Raw genomic sequence first — 11,034 nt, forward strand, 5'->3', positions numbered from 1 at the left:
AAAAAAAAAAAAAAAAATTGTGGGTTACATTATATTTTTAAAACATCTTTTGACAAAAAAAGAAAGAAAAAAAAAAGATATCAAGATTGCGTATACTGAATAAAAGTTCTACTTTAAAACAATAAAAATACATTAATAAAAAGGTAAGTTTCATTTGTAGAACATTACGGTAATTAACATCTGTTCATCTATATAAACCACATTTTAACAGCGGATGATCAAACGTACTTGGGAGTTCACGGTTCCTCAAACATTGTTGCCATTTACTGAACTTAAAAAAAACAACAACCAAAAAACCCCATTAAACAATCTATTAATATAGCTCGATTGAAAACAAGATTTTCGTTCCTTCACCTCACTGACTTTTAAAAGTGTGGTGAGGATTTCCTGATGATACGGAGTTCAGTTTAGAAAACACGAGTGGCGATTAGCAAATCTTTGAAGATAAAGGGGGTGATGATACATAACTTTGTACAGCCTTCAAGTTTAAAATGTCTTCTCCGGGAGCGTCCAAAGAGCAACAGCTTTAATGGTACTGGACACGCGTATCTTGTCAATCAGTCTATTATCTGCAGATCTTTGGGGAGCTGCCGTCTCGGCTGTGGTCACTCCATGCTCTCAGGGTCCGCCTGGGCCATGTACGCGTCCAGCTCGGCGTCCAGGTGGCCCTTGGTCTTGGACATGTACGCATCGAGCTGGTTGTCCAACTGCTCTCTTGTGACGGAGGGACGGCCCGCTCCCCGGCCTCTGCCGCGTCCACGACCCCTTCCTGCAAACCCTCCACGACCTCTCAGACCCCCGCGGCCTAAGACGGACAATCATACACTTTAATGTTCGGAGACAAGCATTTTAATGAGAAGGCCATATAATGCATTAATTTAAAATTTCAAGTTCACTATGCGAACTATTAAATTAATATATTATTTTAAAAGTCAAAAATACAGTTTCAATGCAGCTCTACAGAACCCTAATAAGGGCCTTACTTAGCCAAACGAATAAAAGTTTACACACTTTTTATGCTTGGATAGCATTAGCTCTCCGATGCGTGTCTTCATGTGATGTGCATTAACAGGCCAAGCCTTTGGGGTTAAAAATGGTATTTTATTATTATTCTTTTTCATTTTATTTTATTTTTTTAAAGAAAGCGACAGATTGTTGTGCTAGATAAGACCATTATTCCTCTGCTGGGATCGAGTCGAGGCCTTTGAAGCTGCATTGAAACTTATAAATAAATAAATAATTAAATGAATTCCTCACCTCTTCCTCCAGGTGCTCCGCGTGCTGCTCCTCGGCCTCCCAAAGCTCCTCGTCCTGGAGCTCCTCCACGATGACGCATGCCTCGACGGAGACCGTTACGTCCAGGACCTCCCCTACCTCTCATCTGACCTGCACCTAACAATCATTTCACCACAGGAACATTAACGTGAAAACTACTTCCAAAGCTCATAAGTGAGTACTTAGCAAAGTCTGGCATTCTCAAGTTACCAAGCTAGCGCCATTCATTTATAACATCATACCCGAGAACCTCATTGTTTTACTACACAGGTCAATGCCATGTATTTTACGGTTAACTTCTCTCAAAAAGTGGACACTATTATTTCAGCTGCTAAAATCTAGGGATAATAAACGGATTCAGTTCCCATTGACTTTATTTTTGGGTTCATACAATGTGAACCAAAACTGTTTGGTCACCAACATTTTTCAAAATATATTCACAGAATTAAGTCAAAAAGATTGGGCAAAACATCACAAGTTACAATTTGTGGTGAACTATCCCACTGATCAACTACTCTTTCAGAAGAGAAGTAAGGCTGGCTTCAGCTGTCTCTTTCTGTTATCACCCCGCAGCTGCTCAACAGGTGCAGGAACTACAAGCCTCGTAACCCACCAGGGGTCCCTTTAACAGCTGTAAAACCACAGCTTAGACCAATCGTGAGGTTTAGAGGGCAGGTGCGTAACACTAAGACATCAGCTGTGACTGACAGCTCCAAATGAAGCAGGCTTCTTTTGAAATGTTAAGAAGCTGTCTCCCTCATATTTAAAACCGAAGCAGATCGTAATTATAACTGGTGTGTGTGAATTTAAATAGATGGTATGCAGCTTTGTGTTAATTAAAAGCGTTAACTCAGGATAGTGGTCTAAGAACAGGGAGAACAAAGCCGTGTGATGAAGAAGAGACCGTCACCTCTAAGAGTGAGTGCTCCTCTCATGCCGCCACCTCTGGCTCTTCCCCGCAGTCCTCGTCCAGCTCCACGTAATCCTCCAGGAAATCCCCGTCCTCTGCCGCCTCCCGGCATCAGCGCCCCGATGGGTCGACCCAGCCTGGCCTGGATGTTGCTCTTCCCAAGTCGCTGTTTTAGGCTCTACAGGTGGGCGATATGAAGGACTCTTTCTCTAGGCTGACTTGAGATGAAATTAAACGTGGTATGCCTAGCTTATAAAGCCAGCATGAAATGACTTTCACAACATATCTGCATTTCAAAATAATACGCACGATATTCAAAATGGGTTCAGAATGAACTGTAAGCCTGCAGTTTTGTGACTTCAGACTGTGAAGTCTTACCGTTACTGTATTAAAGGTACCAGCATTGTTAAATATTAAACCACCCTGTAAACTATTTGAAAATGATTGAAAACATTATCCTAAAATAACCCCTGGGAAATTGAATGAGATGAAACGACAGCCAGTGAGGCTTGTGATAGGAGCTGAAAACAAATCGTTTTATAAATGTAGCATGTTTTCTCAAGAAAACTAAAATATTACATGACGAAAAAACATTTAATTAGACAAAGAATCTCTCTTAATGAAAGCAAAGAAAGGTGAAATTTCATTTAACTTTTTTAATCATTTGTAATATTTCAAAATGTTCTATTTGAATATTTTAAAATGTCAGTTCTTCCTGCGATCAAAGCTGAATTTGTTAGCTGATCATTACTTCAGCTTTGAGTGTCAGGTGATCCTTCAGAAATCACCACCGTGTGCCGATTCGCTGCTCAAGAAAGAGTGATGAATATTAGTTACGAATAAACAGTTAAACTTAATAAATTTCATTTATGGATTTTTGATCAATGTCAAATTCAAAAAAGCTTTTTTTAAATAAAAACTAGCATTGTCAAACAATTAATTCCAATTAAACTGCATCCAAAATGCATTTTTGTTTGCATAATGCGTGTTCTGTGTACACACACACATATTTTGAAAATATCTATTTCTCTACATATGATTTATTCTATATAACATGCATGTGTGTATTTATACACAAATATAGACAGCACATACAAATACATATTATGTAAACTTAATTAGGATGCGATTCATGATTTGACAGCACCAATTATCCAGCATGTGGCCAATTTTGTAAATTTTATGGGTATAGTTTCCTGTCTAATCTGTGTCCAGCAACTGCTTTGCTGCTTGATACTGAAAAATGGTGTGTCCTAGCATGTTATTTTAATTTATCATCTTAATTATGAACACACTGACGTCTAGTACAAACAGCTGTGCAGTTTGCTACATGTTTTCCCCCTCATTATTTCCCTAAGGCATCTGCTTCCCATAGGCTTACTTTTACATTCAGGGAAAGACAGATAACAGCCTTTTGTGTCACTTTTGAATTTAATGCACATCTGCAGAGTAGACCCCTAGTAGTGCTAGTAATCAGCTAGATCACCATCTACATCACCGCGATGCGTCATGTCCTCTCTTACCTGTTTGTGTTGCAGGGCAGCCTGCACAGAGGGCCTGTTCTCCATCTGCTGAGCGAGCCGGCGGTTCCTCGCACTGGCCATGTGCTGCTGCTGCATGGTCGCCCGGATGCTACTCACTGTCGGCTGCTTGTTCTTCAGCATGTTTGTGAAGCTTGTGGGACACAACAGAAGGAGGAGGGTAGAGAGATAGAGAGAGAGAGAGAGGAGGGAAAGGGGGATACGAGGAAAGGAGGGTTCCAAATCAAATCATTTCACACAGCATGGACGCAGCTACAGCCGATCCTGTAGCAATCTAGAGAATGCTCTTTTCAGACCACACCTGCTTTCATTTACTCTCTCTCTCTCTCTCCATTACGTGTGGAGACACCCCAACATATGTGGCTTAAACTCAACGCCTACGATGTGGTTCCCGCGTCAAAAAAAAGAGAAGACAGAGATAGAAGAGAGGCAGATTTCCGAGCGCTTGCCACTTACAGGCCGCCGTCAACCCACTGCGACGTCGCCACGCGCTGAGACGGCCCGGGGCTAGAGGGGTGTCTGGCAACCCAGCCACTTACAACCCAGACCGTGACCCCCGGTACGCCTGTCCTGCTTCCGACGAGACGAGGGGAAGGGGTTTGGGAGGAGACGGGTCACGTCTAGGTACGGACTGAGCACCTCATTCTGAAGAGAGAAAGCGAGAAAGGCAGAGGGGAAAAAAAACTCATCTGAGAGAGAGAGTGTGTGTTTTTTGTATGAGAGAGGGCGCAGGCGCCACCCTGCATTATCAACTCATTCCCACGGCTGAGGATGCTCTTCTGCAGCGTACTCAAGCGCAGCCGGCTTACCTCACCGTTACCCTCTCACCTCCGGGTGTGCGCCGCTTACACAAGAGACAGCTCGCCGAACGCGGCACGCCGTCAGGTCTTTATTCTCGACTCGCGTAAGCGCCGTCTTCTTGGGTAAGCGGCGCACACCGTGCAGGCAGTCTAGCGTCCACGTCAGGTCTGATGTCTCCCCCTCAATGACCTCCATAGTACACGTGTCTTGAGGCTTGATGCCTTAGTTATCTTTGTATGCTTTTCCCCCTGGCCTTGAGATAATGCTGTCAGGATGCGTAGCGCCTCACCGCTCATTCAGGGACACCTTGGTGGTGCTTTTCAGGACGACTTTTTGAGAAGAAGGGGCACTCATGTTTCTTCAGACTCGCAGGGATCTCTCCTGTAGAGGACAAACGGAAGAATGAAGATCTTAGGTTTCTGTAACCCATGAAACGAAAGTGAAAGTCAACGGTGAAATCTGAGGTTATATGCTGGCTGGATTTTAAAATCTTGTGAGCCGATTACTTATAACAGGGTTTGTTTTTTTACCTTTTAGACACAACGGACCCCTAAATATGATCATTATTAATGCAAGAGCCCTCTATGCTAAAATATAAAAAAGTCAACTAAATAGATTATTAAATAAAGACCAAGTTTATACAGTGAAAAGACGTCTAAAACAAACAAAAAATTCTATATTAGGCTGACTTTTCCTATTTCCTGTCTTCTCCTTGAGTACTGTGATTTTTGAAGTCAAGTCTCAAGTTTTTTTCTCCATATTGCCTAAAAAAAAATAATACCCCAAACCATGCTACTGAGTTGTCCCTGTTTAATTAATTTTTGCATTCATTTACATTTTTTTTAGATAGTTTGTTTTTTATTAATCCTTTACATTTGTAAGCCTTTTTTCTAAACAGTTTTCTCAAAATACTTCCACAGACTTGGCTGCCCTTGTTTATTTAGTTGAATGTTTTATATTTATTTTCTTAAATGATTTACAATCATTTAAAAATTCCCTTTAAGTGTATACACGCATACATTAGTATTAACTTGTACTTTTTTCTATTTATCCTTTTCCACAAACTCCCCGAACCTCCATTGAGGCCCCGCTCTGAAACCCAAGTTAATAAACAGCATTTATTTTTTATACTTTTGCAGTATGATCGTAGGCATAACAGCGCTGTTCAGAAGCTCAGCCGGTTTCAGAACATTTTGTTATTCATACCAGGCGTCAACATAATCGTAAAGCAACTAGATATACCGGTTTGACAAATGTATTTACAAAACCGTATGACTCTTCATCAACCTTGCGCTTCGATATCAAAGTAAGGCACAAAACTTCACATCTTAGCCACTGTAACGTTACATGTAAAACGTTAGACACATTTAACTCTCACCTTTTCTCTGAAACGCTCGTGCAGTAGTCAGGGCAGGTCTGTTAGCTGTGTAGCTTAGCGGGTCGCCGGAGCACGGACTCGACAAAATCACGCTCCAAACTTCTCTACTTGACGCCCGGAAATTGTACAACTACCGCCCCTCTTCTAAATATATTTAAGAACTTTAAAAACAAAACTATATCCCACGAAACTGTCCGGTTAACGCCGATCTACTTCTAATCCGCAACCCTATCTGCCTCCCCTCCCCTCATTCATCACAAAATGGTGCTAACAACTGCGCGAGCTAGGAAAATGGAGCGCCGCTTACTACGTCAGATATCGCGAGATTTACGCACGAGAGGTTGCGTGCCAAATAGCAGCGTACCATACTAGTACTAGAGTCAGGGAGGGGCCTTGTGTCAGATACCTGTCTTTTAAGATACGCATACAAAATGGTATTTTTGTGTTTTAAATGTAAACGTATTGCCTATTAAAACAGGCCCACATTTAAGATCAGTATTTTCGTATTTTATTGGCATTTTTATGCGACAATACACATAGTGTGTAATGAAAAAATGGTCACATTTACAAAATCAGAGGGGTTCACTAAATGCATGTTTATGTAGAGACATTATTATGTGTTTATGCTTATTTCTTTTCATATATAGCTATAAATCCCACATCTACGCTGTCGTCAGCCTCACGCTCTTTCTAGGTAGTGAGCAATACGCCAGTAGCCGTGATTGTATTTGGGCACAGCCGTACGTGTGACGCAGAAGTAGGCGTGTCTCGAGGGTCGCTGATTTACAAACCATCGCGCGTCAAACCAGAGCTCGGTGAAGATGGCGGCGCTAGCGGTGCTGGAGACCCCTTCAGGGAAGGACGCCCTCGCCGAGGGTCTGCTCGACCTCCTGAGCCCCGCCGTGCAGCAGCTCGACTTACACGTGCACTCAGTCAGGTGGTGTATTGTGGGAAACACGCTGTCAACCCGAGAACCGTTTAACTCGAGACGGCTCTTTCTGTGAGCTAACACGCTAACGGCTGTCAACAAGACGGGTCTCGTGACTCGGAGATGCTGTTTATTTCCCGTCTTTTCGCGGGAGCGTAAGATGTTTGCGGTTAAGATAAGTAAGTAAGTAAGTATATACAGCTGTATCGTTCATATACTGTCAATTTATCTTTACAGAGAAAGCCAAGTGGAACTTAGGGAACACATTGATAATTTGGCATCTGGTAAGTTCACAGAACGAAGATTATCCATTTGCTTCTTGAATGAGATTTCTGTTTCTCGGCGGTTAATTAAGTTGGGTATTTGTTGATGTGTGCTAAACTGGGGAATGACATGCAATAGTAATAATATAGGAACGATACCAGTCAAGCGTATATGCAATAGTCGACGCTACCAAATTCTGGAAATGTTGGAAATGAAAACTAAACGAATTTCAAAGCACACGAGGCAATACTTTATTTTTCACAATGGAAGATACGTAACTTAAAAATGGTTTAAACTGTGAAATTGTAAAATTTCATGCAGAAAAAGACTTCATTACAAATGTATATAAAACTTAGAAAACCTTGACACACAGGACACCGCAGCACATGTTCACATATGGATTCCTTTCTGCATGATAGAGCTGTAGATTACTTGGCGGGTGGTTTCTGGAAGTATTCCTGGGCCCATTTATCATGTTGATGAATTGATGCAGTGTCTCCCGAGGGCCTGAAGACTACCGATATCCAACAGAGGTCTTCAGCCTTGTCCCTTACACGCAGAATATTCCACAGTCTTTTCACACACACTCTTTCAGATCCTAAAACATCCCTTTTACACACAGTCATGTTACAGACCTGACGTCAATTAGTTGCTAGATGTTCTCCCAGCTAAGTCTTTTCAAAATGTATTGCTTCTTCAGCCCTTTATTTTCCCTGGGCCAGCTTTCTGCGGCAGGCATCAAATTTAAGATGAGCTCATTTAGTGGATAAAAGCGTAACATTTATTGGTTTAAACGTTTGTTCTCTGTGAATAACGTATTTGCTCTCTTAGGTTTCATTTTATTAAAAAGTAAAAAAAAAAACCATTCCAACATTTCCGGCATTCGGGTTATAGATCAAAAAGGTTCATCAAAGTTTGAGCCACTTCAAATGTTGACGTGTGTGTGTGTGTGTGTGTGTATGTATGTTTTCATACTTGGATGAGGCATGAATAAAAGGACTTTTGCTTTCTACATAATCATCTGTTTTCAGTATTACTAAGTGTTTAGTGATCCATCCACATTACAAATTCTATAATGCAACTCTCCGGCCCCTTCCTGCAGTATTCATAAATATCATGTCAATTATATCATCATCTCATGCCAACGTTTCTTCTGCAGAGCTGTGTAGGATCAACGAACACCAGAAGGTGGCGCTAGACCTAGACCCCTATGTGAAAAAACTGCTTAATGCCAGACGAAGAGTGGTGCTCGTCAACAACATACTCCAGAATGCGCAGGTAAGACTTTGACTTTGAGCTTAAGACATCACTTCGCTTGCCGTCCTCCGATCTTTACCATTTGTACGTTGCAGGAGCGCTTGCGAAGGCTGAACCATAATGTTGCTAAAGAGACGGCACGCAGGAAGACCATGCTCGAGGCGTCTGGAGCGTTTACCCCGCGCTCCCCCAGCAAACCATGACGGCCCCGATCTCGCATTTTGGGAACGCACCGTTACACTGTGCTCAATGCCAAGGACCAACGCTGTAGAGTTGCAGAATCTTCCTCTTATCATTAAAGGGCGCTGGGCTATGCAAAGCACTGCTAACAGAACACACTCAAGAGTAGTCAGGGAGACGGACAGCAGTCGTTTATTTCCTGAACGTGTGACTTTTTAATCAAATATTTGTCTGTATGAATGTCACTGTTGCTGAAAAATGCAATGCTGTGGATGTACTAGTTATTTGCAAATGTACGATTTGAATAACTAATAATATTATTATTAAAGTATCTAGTGGTTTCCAAGCATGTTCCCCAATTTTGCATCTCTCTTTTGTCTAACACACAAAATTTCAGATCTTGGGAATCTCTACTAATGAGCTGATGATCTAAATCAGGCGTGTTTTTATTATGGAGACATAGAAAGCATGCAGGAATGTGGTTGGGAACCACTGATCTAGTCTAATTTACCTGTACATATTCAGCTTTTAGTCTTTTTATTTTTGGATTCAGACTCTGTCCACATCGAATTGTTTTCTTTGCAAATGTGCTTCATGCGTTTAAAGGATTCATTCATCCAAAATATACTGTCCAGGATGTAAATAAGTTTGTTTCTTCATGCCACGGATTTCATACGCGTCGCTTGCTCAACGGATGCTGTGCGGTGAATGGGTGCCGTCAGAATTAGAGTCTAAACAGCCAATTAAAAACATAGTAATAATCTACAAGTAATCCACACCGCTCCAATTCATCAAATAATATCTGGTGAAGTGAAATGTGCGTGTTTGCAGGAAACAAATTCATCATTTAGACTTTTTAGCGTTGCCTCCGTCCAAACTAAAATGATCCACAATAATGTCAAATTAATGGAAAAGTCCATCGCTTGTGTTCTTACAGCTTACCTTTTCACTAGAGAAAGCAGTATTAGTAGTATTTTAGCCGAAAACAACAGTTTAAAGTTTAATACCTATCAGCTGTTTGGACTCTCATTCTGACGGCACCCATTGACTGCTGAGGAGCCATCGGTGAGCGAGTGAAGTCTCAAGTCCTTTTGTCCTCTACATGAAAAGAATTGTCATTTTTGTGTGCACTAGCCATCTTTCAAAGCTTATATTCTTATGTTTTACATAATACATAATTCATGTTGTCTATTTAAGAGCGTTAGAAATGTATAGAATGGAATTTCTGTTATATAAATGACAATGTTAGGGGTATAAAGAATCTTCCCTAGGTATCCACAGTATGGCATTGCATTATAATTGAATCAGCAGTAAAATCTTAGGCATGCACGTGTCTTTTTGTAAATAGTGGATGCTTTGTAAGAGGATATGAGAAAGGGCATATGAAGGTGACCTCTTGTTTTAGCTGAAAGGGAGAGGGTTAGGAAAAGATTTGAGGACAGGTGAAAGGTCAAGGGAGGGAATCTATCACAGAGGAAGTTGGAATCATATGAGGGGCCTCCTAAAAGCCGCTCTGCTGATGAGAGATTCAAGACAGATTGCCTGAAATCACTTAACTAAGTAAAATGAAAGAGGCTTTCGGAGTCTGCTCATGTTTGGCGCTCACTCCATATGCAAACTTGAAATGTGTGCATGTCACTGCATGTTGCTGCTGTAAAGTGTATCCGTTTGTGTCCAAAAGTAATGAAAATGCTCGAATGCTTGATTTTTAAAAATTTTTTATGCTATTTGTTTTATAACCCTTAAATGAAAGAAATCCCAGATTTTCTGTGTGAACTTCTGGGGTCCGATGTGTATGTTAGTCCTTCATTAAAGCTGTCAGTAGGGATTTAAAAAGAATACATCAAATGATCCACTACGCATTATACACACAAATCTTGAAGGCCTACTTGTACACTATTCTGAGACGTGAAGAAAAAGTACACTTTCACTACATGGATGTAGCACTTCAATGAAGAGAGGAATATTATACTTCATGCACTTAACTGTTGTAGCTCTAATTATGTAGCTATCAGAATCCATTATGAATGAAAAAATATCTTTATTAAATTCATACATGTCTGAGTACATAAGTACATATACTCAACCATGTGTTTTCTTTTTTATATAATATATTTAAAAATAATATATATAAAAATATATTATTATTATATATATATTATATAATATAATATAATAATAATATAGACATAATGAGTGATATTGTTTTCAGTGATGTACAACCCACACGTGTTAACATCTCAAAACTGCGCTGATAGGATTTCTTCGCTTTAAGCTGGTCGTCTTGGTATTTAAAGTGCACGTTTTTGAGTTTCCAATGTAAACACAGCGCTCCAAAACTTCACAGAATAGCGCACAAGCGCGCGCCTTTCTAGCGCTCGTCGCACGCGGCACCGGAGCGCCGGTCTAAAAGTAGTGCTGTAAATTTCAATCGTCGATGGAAACTGAGGAGGGATGAATGGGGCGGGGAGAGCCGATACGGGGCGGAGTAATCTCAGCG

At 41.0% G+C, this 11,034-nt stretch overlaps 2 protein-coding genes across 3 annotated transcripts; one reads left to right on the forward strand and one right to left on the reverse strand.

The window, feature by feature from the left end:
* LOC122323699 (chromatin target of PRMT1 protein-like) lies at positions 1-6,179 on the reverse strand. Of its 2 annotated transcripts, none has more exons than XM_043217749.1 (6): positions 5,906-6,179; positions 4,817-4,946; positions 3,709-3,859; positions 2,186-2,363; positions 1,258-1,392; positions 1-805 (listed from the first exon to the last, which is right to left on the reverse strand). In XM_043217749.1, exons 2-6 carry the CDS (start codon positions 4,879-4,881, stop codon positions 606-608), a joined length of 729 nt encoding a protein of 242 aa, XP_043073684.1. In that variant the 5' UTR covers positions 4,882-4,946; positions 5,906-6,179; the 3' UTR covers positions 1-605. The 2 variants fall into 2 exon arrangements, with proteins under 2 accessions (XP_043073684.1, XP_043073683.1); XM_043217748.1 differs by having other exon boundaries at positions 4,817-4,908; positions 5,906-6,178.
* Positions 6,180-6,681: 502 nt separating this feature from the next.
* On the forward strand, positions 6,682-10,620 carry LOC122323731 (SNARE-associated protein Snapin-like). Its single transcript, XM_043217806.1, has 4 exons — positions 6,682-6,842; positions 7,071-7,117; positions 8,257-8,375; positions 8,450-10,620. The coding sequence occupies exons 1-4, from the start codon at positions 6,727-6,729 to the stop codon at positions 8,555-8,557; spliced, it is 390 nt and encodes a 129-aa protein (XP_043073741.1). The 5' UTR covers positions 6,682-6,726; the 3' UTR covers positions 8,558-10,620.
* Positions 10,621-11,034: the final 414 nt, after the last annotated feature.

Source organism: Puntigrus tetrazona, chromosome 19, assembly GCF_018831695.1.
Source record: "Puntigrus tetrazona isolate hp1 chromosome 19, ASM1883169v1, whole genome shotgun sequence".
NCBI lineage: Eukaryota > Metazoa > Chordata > Actinopteri > Cypriniformes > Cyprinidae > Puntigrus > Puntigrus tetrazona.

What these genes read in the sequence shown, in the direction of transcription:
- LOC122323699 (XM_043217749.1), bottom strand. Translation starts at nt 4,881, where the DNA reads ATGAGTGCCCCTTCTTCTCAAAAAGTCGTCCTGAAAAGCACCACCAAG. An exon ending in AAGGTGTCCCTGAATGAGCG is followed by an intron (nt 3,860 to 4,816) that starts GTGAGGCGCTAC and finishes GTGTCCCACAAG; the next exon opens with CTTCACAAACATGCTGAAGA. An exon ending in AGGAGCACTCACTCTTAGAG is followed by an intron (nt 1,393 to 2,185) that starts GTGACGGTCTCT and finishes AATGATTGTTAG; the next exon opens with GTGCAGGTCAGATGAGAGGT.
- LOC122323731 (XM_043217806.1), top strand. Translation starts at nt 6,727, where the DNA reads ATGGCGGCGCTAGCGGTGCTGGAGACCCCTTCAGGGAAGGACGCCCTC. An exon ending in TTACACGTGCACTCAGTCAG is followed by an intron (nt 6,843 to 7,070) that starts GTGGTGTATTGT and finishes TTATCTTTACAG; the next exon opens with AGAAAGCCAAGTGGAACTTA. An exon ending in CATTGATAATTTGGCATCTG is followed by an intron (nt 7,118 to 8,256) that starts GTAAGTTCACAG and finishes TTTCTTCTGCAG; the next exon opens with AGCTGTGTAGGATCAACGAA.